Source organism: Manis javanica, chromosome 4 (assembly GCF_040802235.1).
Source record: "Manis javanica isolate MJ-LG chromosome 4, MJ_LKY, whole genome shotgun sequence".
NCBI lineage: Eukaryota > Metazoa > Chordata > Mammalia > Pholidota > Manidae > Manis > Manis javanica.
Genome location: NC_133159.1, coordinates 141078561 through 141087765, shown reverse-complemented (window position 1 = coordinate 141087765; position 9205 = coordinate 141078561). Strand labels below are relative to the sequence as shown.

Genomic DNA, 9205 nt, shown 5'->3' with positions numbered 1-9205 from the left:
ATAATCGTGATGTTAGACTATTCATTTGGGATTGTTCTTCCTTTTTCAAGTGTGCCTGGATTGCTATATACTTTCCTCTTAAGACTGCTTTCGCTGCATCCCACAGAAGTTGGGGCTTAGTGTTGTTGTCATCATTTGTTTCTATATATTCCTTGATCTCTATTTTGATTTGTTCATTGATCCATTAATTATTTAGTAGCATGTTGTTAAGCCTCCATGCGTTTGTGAGCCTTTTTGTTTTCTTTGTAGAATTTATTTCTAGTTTTATACCTTTGTGGTCTGAAAAATTGGTTGGTAGAATTTCAATATTTTGGAATTTACTGAGGCTCTTTTTGTGAGCTAGTATGTGGTCTATTCTGGAGAATGTTCCATGTGCACTTGAGAAGAATGTATATCCTGTTGCTTTTGGATGTAGAGTTCTATACATGTCTATTAGGTCCATCTGTTCTAGTGTGTTGTTCAGTGCCTGTGTGTCCTTACTTATTTTCTGCCCGGTGGATCTATCCTTTGGGGTGAGTGGTGTGTTCAAGTCTCCTACAATGAATGCATTGCAGTCTATTTCCCTCTTTAGTTCTGTTGGTATTTGCTTCACATATGCTGGTGCTCCTGTATTTTGTGCATATATATTTAAAATGGTTATATCCTCTTGTTGGACTGAGTCCTTTATCATTATGTAGTGTCCTTCTTTATCTCTTGTTACTTTCTTTGTTTTGAAGTCTATTTTGTCTGATATTAGTACTGCAACCCCTGCTTTCTTCTCACTGTTGTTTGCCTGAAATATGTTTTTTCATCCCTTGACGTTTAGTCTATGCTTATCTTTGGGTTTAAGGTGAGTTTCTTGTAAGCAGCATATATATGGGTCTTGCTTTTTTTATCCATTCTATTACTCTATGTCTTTTGATTGGTGCATTAAGTCCATTTACATTTAGGGTGACTATTGAGAGATATGTACTTATTGCCATTGCAGACTTTAGGTTCATGGTTACCAAAAGTTCAAGGTTAGCTTCTTTAGTATCTTACTGCCTAACTTAGCTCACTTATTGAGCTGTTATATACACTGTCTGGAGATTCTTTTCTTCTCTCCCTTCTTATTCCTCCTCCTCCATTCTTCATATGTTGTGTGTTTTGTTCTGTGCTCTTTTTAGGGGTGCTCCCATCTAAAGCAGTCCCTGTAGGATGCCCTGTACAGGTAGTTTGTGGGCAGCAAATTCCCTCAGCTTTTGCTTGTCTGGGAATTGTTTAATCCCGCCATCATATTTAAATGATAGTCGTGCTGGATACGGTATCCTTGGTTCAAGGCCCATCTGTTTCATTGCATTAAGTATATCATGCCATTCTCTTCTGGCCTGTAGGGTTTCTGTCAAGAAGTCTGATGTTAGCCTGATGGGTTTTCCTTTATAGGTGACCTTTTTCTCTCTAGCTGCCTTTAAAACTCTTTCCTTGTCCTTGATCCTTGCCATTTTAATTATTATGTGTCTTGGTGTTGTCTTCCTTGGATCCTTTCTGTTGGGGGTTCTGTGTAATTCCATGGTCTGTTCGATTATTTCCTCCCCCAGTTTGGGGAAGTTTTCAGCAATTATTTCTTCAAAGAGACTTTCTATCCCTTTTCCTCTTTCTTCTTCTTCTGGTACCCCTATAATACGAATATTATTCCTTTTGTATTGGTCACATAGTTCTCTTAGTGTTGTTTCATTCCTGGAGATCCTTTTATCTCTCTCTATGTCAGCTTCTATACATTTCTGTTCTCTGGCTTCTATTCCTTCAATGGCCTCTTGCATACTATCCATTCTGCTTATAAATCCTTCCAGGGATTGTTTCACTTCTGTGATCTCCTTCCTGACATCTGTGATCTCCTTCCGGACTTCATCCCACTGCTCTTGCATTTTTCTCTGCATCTCATCCCATTGCTCTTGCATTTTTCTCTGCATCTCTGTCAGCATGTTCATGATTTTTATTTTGAATTCTTTTTCAGGAGGACTGGTTATGTCTGTCTCCTCAGGTGTTGTTTCTGTGATCTTTGTCTGCCTGTAGTTTTGCCTTTTCATGGTGATAGAGATAGTTTGCAGAGCTGGTACAAGTGACCGCTGGAAGAGCTTCCCTTCTTGTTGGTTTGTGGCCTTCCTCACCTGGGAGAATAGCGACCTCTAGTGGCTTGTGCTGGGCAGCTGTGTGCAGACAGGGCTTCTGCTTCCTGCCCAGTTGCTATGGGGTTTATCTCCGCTGTTGTGGTGGACGTGGCCTGGCTGGGGCTGCTCCTCCAAAATGGTGGAGCCCCGTTGGAGGGGGAGCGGCCGGGAGGCTATTTATCTCCGTAAGGGGCCTCTGTGCTCCCTGCTGCCCAGGGGGTTAGAGTGCCCAGAGATCCCCAGATTCCCTGCCTCTGGTCTAAGTTACCTGTCCTGCCCCTTTATGACTTCCAAAAAGCACTCTCCAAACCAAAACAACAACAGCAACAATGATAGAGGGAACAGAAAAAAAAAAAACAGAAAAAAGGAAAAAACACGAGATTTTTTTTTTTTGTCCTCAGGCGCCAGTCCCAGGCACCCGCTCACTGGTCCTGCTGCCCTGTCTCCCTAGTACCCAGGTCCCTGTCCCTTCAAGGCTTCCAAAAAGCACTCGCCCACCGGTCCCGCAGGGAAAAACGCGCGATATTCTTTGTCCTCAGGCGCCGGTCCCAGGCACCCGCTCACCAGTCCCGCCGCCCTGCCTTCCTAGCACCGGGGTCCCTGTCCCTTTAAGGCTTCCAAAAAGTGCTCACCAAAAAGAGAAAAAAAAGGGGGGAATCGCGCAATTTCCTCCATCCTCAGGCGCTGGTCTCAGGCACCCGCCCACCGGGCCTGCAGGGAAATTGCGGGATATTCTTTGTCCTCAGGCGCTGGTCCCAGGTACCCGCTCACCGGTCCCGCCACCCTGCCTCCCTAGCAACGGGGGCCCTGTCCCTTTAAGGCTTCCAAAAAGCACTCGCCAAAAAAAAAAAAACGCTCCGGTTTCTTTCCACTTGCCGGGAGCCGGGGGGAGGGGCGCTCGAGTCCCGCCGGGCCGGGACTTGTATCTTACCCCCTTCGCAAGGCGCTGGGTTCTTGCAGGTGTGGATGTGGTCTGGATGTTGTCCCATGTCCTGTGGTCTCTATTTTAGGAAGATTTTTCTTTCAAAAACTTTTAAATAAAAGAACTTGGCTTTTCTCAAGGCAACTCTGAGAAGCACGTGTCATTTTTTAAAAGTGATTTCATAGAAGAGGAAGTGGCTTACTTTCCCTAAGTCTGTTTTCTTGTTTTTAAAATGGACTTTAAAATTAGAATACCTACCTCATAGGTTTGGTGGGAGGATAAAATAAATCAACCCATGTGAAATGAAATAATGCAGTGATTTGCATAGATTGTGTTAAGTTAGCATTGTTACTCAGAACTTGCTATTTGCTAGGCGCATTGTCAGAATTTTTATACTAACATATAATTTGGGGTAATTTTTCTCCCTAAGTAACAAGAAACTGCAGAATGGTCTCAGTGACCTTTGAGAAAGAGAGGCGGCAGAGAACCTTCTGGTCCTGTTTTGCACAAGGGAAAACTGAATCCAAGGACTAAGGTTTCACAAGGTAGGAAGTCAACAGGCAGAGGTTCTAGCATCAGCTCACCCCAAAACACACCGTGTTGCCTTAGGGATTTTGTGGCTGGTCCCCAAGACTCAGGTCTCCATTCCATTATTGGAATGGAGTTGGAATAAAATGTCTCTTTTTCTGTTGTTAATGTTAATGTCTCTTTCAATTCTGTCTGTCACTTTGCATTATTAGAGGAAATCTTGAGGAGCAGGGCTGAAAAGCAGAACCGGACCCAGAGTCCTGATTACCCGGATCCTCTTCCACTGAGCATTCTTCATCCCTTGGGAAATGCTTGGGAGGCTAAGATTTTGCTTTCCTAAAGGGAGACTCATTTCCTGCCCAGAGTCATTCCTGACTGAGACCCCACATTTATCAGGCCCCAGACCAGAGATAAGTACTGGGTGTAGCCCAGCTCCCTACTGAGTGACAGACCTCCAAGGAAGAGACCCGAAACAGCCAGTGAGCTGCCCCTACTCGTTAGGGACAGGCACCTAGGCAACTGGATGGACGGAACACCTGCTGAACTCAGATTTTGTTTATTTATTCCCACTGAGGTTTCTCTGGTCCAGATTAAATCAAAAGCCTTGGAGAAAAAAACCACAAAAATGGATAGTCACTGGCTGATGGGGGGTAACACCCAGTCGAGTTACAAAATTAGTCCTACTAATGGAATATAATCTACTCAACCACATCAGCCAAACATCTGTGGGGGCAAAAACATTCCAAACTTCTTGTGTTGATACAACTTTTGAGACCTCACATCTCCCACTGTGCAGCTATCCATTTCTGGAAACCATTCCTAGGGTACTATGTCTTTCTTGGGAAACAATGAAAAAACAGGGGAGAAGATATGGAAAAATCCCCCTGGTCAGACTTGGAGTCCTTCTGTAGCATCTCCTGGTATATAAAATCTGCCTATTTCCTAATAATAACAAGCATGAACTTCCACTTACTGAGCTTTTACAGTGATTGGCCACTCTTCTGAACCCTTTATGGATATATTAGTTCATTTAACTCATATAACAATCCTCTAAGGTAGGCATGATTACTATCCCCATCTTAACCTAGCATACAGCGGTTAGTTAGTTATCCATGGTGTCAAAGCTAGTTAGTGGTAGAGCAATTACCCAAACTCAGGATCCTGACTCCAGAGTGTACACTAGACCACCTTGCCTGCAGCGGAACAGGAAAGAACAGGAAAGTGGGTCCCTACTTGGTTTCTTTTTAGGTAGTTATAGACCAGCTATTCTAGATGGGAGCTGAGAGAACATGTACGCTGGTGAGGGCATTATCTCAATCCCGTGCCCATGACAGACACTGCCAGACAGCCACACACTGTCTTCTGTTAATCCAAGGCAAGGCCTCAGAGTCCTCAACACACCTCTCTGTGCAACCTATACCAATCAATCGATCTGATAAATGACTGTGCAGGAAAAGCCAGGAAACAGCCTTGCAGTGCCTCAAGGCCAGTATTCCATTCTGTAATTTCCCACAGTAACCCCATCAAAGACTTTAATCAAGCACCTCATTAAATGTCCCATTAAAGACTGCTTCGCCTTGCACTGTCTCCTACTTGGGGATCTAGCGTTGGGCACAAAGAGGATAAGTGTGGGTTCTTCCCTCCTTTTTCTCTTTGATATTTTTAGCCATCAGGCACCTTGCCTGCAGCGTGCGCTCAGGGAGTGAGGGTTTTCCAAATGTGTTCCTTGACTCTTTGGAGGTGAGGGCATGGGGGCCACAGTTCTGCTTCAAATAGATCTACTCCACCATAGTTTATTTGACTTACAGGCTTTTGCTATTTCATTCCATTTGGAATAAAAGGTTTTAGCAGCCAAGAAAATAGTGTAGAAAGGTACAGGAACTTCCGTACTGCTTTCTATAGTGGCTGCACCAATTTACATGAGGGCTCCCTTATCTCCCCATCCTCGCCAACACTTATTTTTCCCCGTCTTTTTTGATAACAGCCATCCTAACAGGTATGGGATGATGTCGCATTGGGGCTTTGATTTGTATTTCTGGGGAGATGCTTGTCAAAGTGTACAAACTTTCAGTTATGAGTAAGTTTTGGGGATCCAATATACAGCATGTGACTGAAGTTAATAATACTGTATCACATCTTTGAAATTTGCCACGAGAACAGATCTCAAGCATCTCACCCCATCAAAAGAAAGAAAGGTAACTCTGTGAGGTGATGGACATGTGAGGTAACTGGATGTGGTAGTCATTTCACAAAGTATGTGTATATCCAAACATTACTCTGAACACATTAAATATATACAACCTTTATTTGTCAATTATTCCTCAATTAAGCTGGGGAAATAATGCTCAGGAAGTCAAGATTCATAGGATCTGTCCAGCCCTGATGTCCTATGACATTAAAATGCCAGAGTGCTGAGATCCTATGATCACTAGATTGAATCAGGGGCAAGGGTCTCGTGTGCCACAATTCCTGGGTTCCCAGAGATCTGGCAATGTGCAGAGCTGCTGAAATCTGTCTGCATCTGGGTGGGAGCCTAGTGGAAGTTCTAGAACCCCTTCCTGGTCTTTAAACCCTAATGGCCATTAAGTGAACACAGAAACTGGGAAGGTTCTTGGATCTACTTATCTCTTCCTGGACGTGGTTTCTTTGCTTCATTCCCCCACTGCAGATGTTCCATTCCAGAGAAAGCAGAGCTTTTAAGAACAACCCTCTCAGATTACTATCTGTGCTCAATCATTTCACAACCACATACTCCCTACTTTGAGCCCCTGGATGGATGAAATGTATGCCAGGGCTCATCCACCTATTTGCCCCTCATGTCCTATTAACCTGCCAGGATGTGGAACTTGGTCAGTGCTTCATGCCCCTCCCCCACCCCACACCCACCACCCGCTTCATGACTTAATCACTATCCTGGTTAGGCAAAGGCTTCCCTAGAAGCTCCCACCCTCTTTGCAATATTTAAAGGGCAGGCAGAGTAATCAGAGTTGCAGAGAGGTTGACACCAACCCACAAACCAAGAACTCTCAGCTGAAGCCCCCGTGCTCAGCCTCTGCCGGCATGAAGATCTTCACAGTGCCTCTGTGCCTGTTGCTCCTAGCAGCTGCCTTCTGCACCCATGTTCTCGCTCAGCCAGGTAAGGCCCCTCTTCCCTCCCTTCTGGGAAATTTGGCCCCTCCACAACTATCAGATCAGCAACAATCTGCAGAGACTTGCTGCAAACTTTACATTTTAAAGATGGGAAAACAGGTTCTATGAGTAGACAAGGAGTGCCTTGAGCTCACATTGAGAAATCCTGGCCCTTGAGGCCAGTCCTACATTCTTCCCTGCATAGGTTAAGATATGAATATAGGGAGAGACGCAGTGTGTATCCATGATCCGGCTGCCCTTATGGAGTTTGGGAGGGGTCTTATAAAAGAAAGGCCCTTTCTTACTGTGGGTGCAGAGGGTATTTTTAATCAGTAGTAGAGGGGGAAAAAAAGCTTTTGTTTGTAGATCCAGAATTTTTACTGGTCACCAAGACAGCTTTCAGAAACAGTGGTTAGCGGAAAGGAATGAGGTCCCAGGCAAACATGTTTTGACTCTTTGGGGAAAAATACCTAGGTGTTTGTATCATAACTCTTTGTTCCATCTTCTGATGACTTAGATTTACTGTATGTCAGCAGTAAACAGGGTAAGATAATGCACGCTGTGGTAATAAACAGTCCTCAGTGATTACTTAAAACAGTGTGCCTTAAAACAACAAAGGTTAAATTTCTCACTCGTACTAAATTACTGTAAGGAAGTGTCTAGAGCTTCAGCTTCGTATACTCAGTATTCTAAACTGATGGAGCAGTCGCCCTTGTGACATTGTGACAAAGAACAAGTAAGCTCTCAAGGGTCTCCCACTGGCAATTATAAACTAACTCAGAAATGACCCTTGTTCCCTTGTCTTCTCACTTACTGGTCAAAACTAGTTAATGGTCCCAACCAACCAAAAGTGGCCAGGAAAAGCAAGTCACCCATGTATCTAGATAGCAGACGGTGGAGAATATTTGGTGAACAGTACTATGACCATCACATAGTGATAGACCACATAGCTTCTCCTAATGACAGGGCTAAAACTTACTGCATCAACCAAAACTTTTTACAAAGTCTCGCCAGTAGCAGTGGGTCCCCACTGCACGGCTGGGCACGCCGAATCCAAGGCAGAGGTACAGGACCTTAGGGCAGATAGATTCTACCTCCACCCCTTATATTTCTTTGCCTAAAGTTCCTTCCTTCCTTACAAAGTTATGCTTTAAGATATCTACATATTATTAGTGGTTCATTCTTTCTAATGATCTCTCCCCCAAATTCAGCCTCTCTCCCAACCATCTGTTGCTTTAGAGTGGCCACTAGGAAGATCTCCATTCAGCGACTACAGAGCTACAGAAGAATCCCTGGCAACATGTGTCCCCAGACAGCAGTGATGTACGTAGATAAAGCTCATGCCCTCCCAGCCCAAAACCTCACTTCTAGGGGACAGAGGTCAAGAACTGGGTCAAAGTTACTTGCAATCATAAACTCAGAGAGGTTAACCTCTATAATCCAATCTATGAATCTTCACAACACAAAATTTACACTCCCAGCACCCGGCCTGGAGGCTAATTCAGGTCGTACCAGTTCCTTTGAGTCAAGAGCAAAGACTGCTTTACTGGGCCATCAAGAGCAGCAGCTAACTCCATGGTTCCATCCTTCCTCAGACCCCTTTTCCACCTCCCCCTTCTTTCCCTGGGCCCATTGCCCCATGGCAGATGATCCTGGAAGGTTTAGGGTTAATGGACCCAATTTTTTAAAAGGATCCTTCTAATTGCTTCCCTCTGTCCCACAGCTTAAAGACCAAACAGGCCAAGGAGATCTGTGCTGATCCCAAGGAGAAGTGGGTCCAGGATGTCATGAAGTACCTGGACCAGAATCCCAAACTCTAAAGCCATAAATATTCACTTTTTTGAGACCAAACCAGAGCCTGACAGTTTGAAGCACTTTCTTCAATCTTCCTAAGATGCATTCCGAGATAATCGAATTATCATTCCAGAAGAAATGACTTGTACTTGGTCATGAAAAAATAAAACCTATTGTATTGAAGTTGCTGATGTTTTAAAACTCACCTGCCGTGAGTATCAGTCATTTTTAAAATATAAAGCTTTGGGCAGGCGCCGTCCCCTCTGTGCGCCCCAAGTCAGTGGCCTGCAAAGTCCGGGTCCTGCTCCTCCTCTCCTCTCTGCCTTCCTAGAATCTTGTAAGGGTCCTGACAAGGATCATCGGCAGGAAGATGCTCTGTATATTTAGGAAGACTCTGTTCTTGTGAACCAAAGGTGTGACTCATAATGTTAAATGGAAGTAGGTGTTATTTTAGGAATACATAAAAAGTATGCATTTTAACTTACAGGCTGCAGTGGCATATTTTGTGAGGAATCATAATGACGATCTCACATGGAGCTGGGAGGGTAAGACCATGTCAGGGACGAGCAGTATGGTCACGGGGGTGGGAGCTGTGTCCCTGGGGAGGGACTCTTTGGCTCAGCTGGTCTTCAGTGAGACTCAGGGTGAAAATGACAGGGCCAAGCAAACCCTTTCCATCCCCTATTTCTGGTCCCCAAAGGTGATT

At 44.5% G+C, this 9205-nt stretch overlaps 1 protein-coding gene across 1 annotated transcript; it reads left to right on the top strand.

Annotated features, from left to right (window-relative positions):
• Window positions 1-6581: 6581 nt before the first annotated feature.
• Window positions 6582-8663, top strand: LOC108386389 (eotaxin-like). The gene is made up of 3 exons (XM_017644230.3): window positions 6582-6712; window positions 7917-8028; window positions 8429-8663. The coding sequence occupies exons 1-3, from the start codon at window positions 6637-6639 to the stop codon at window positions 8523-8525; spliced, it is 285 nt and encodes a 94-aa protein (XP_017499719.2). The 5' UTR covers window positions 6582-6636; the 3' UTR covers window positions 8526-8663.
• The last annotated feature ends 542 nt before the right edge of the window (window positions 8664-9205 follow it).

What these genes read in the sequence shown, in the direction of transcription:
- LOC108386389 (XM_017644230.3), top strand. Translation starts at nt 6,637, where the DNA reads ATGAAGATCTTCACAGTGCCTCTGTGCCTGTTGCTCCTAGCAGCTGCC. An exon ending in CCATGTTCTCGCTCAGCCAG is followed by an intron (nt 6,713 to 7,916) that starts GTAAGGCCCCTC and finishes CCCCAAATTCAG; the next exon opens with CCTCTCTCCCAACCATCTGT. An exon ending in TGTCCCCAGACAGCAGTGAT is followed by an intron (nt 8,029 to 8,428) that starts GTACGTAGATAA and finishes TCTGTCCCACAG; the next exon opens with CTTAAAGACCAAACAGGCCA.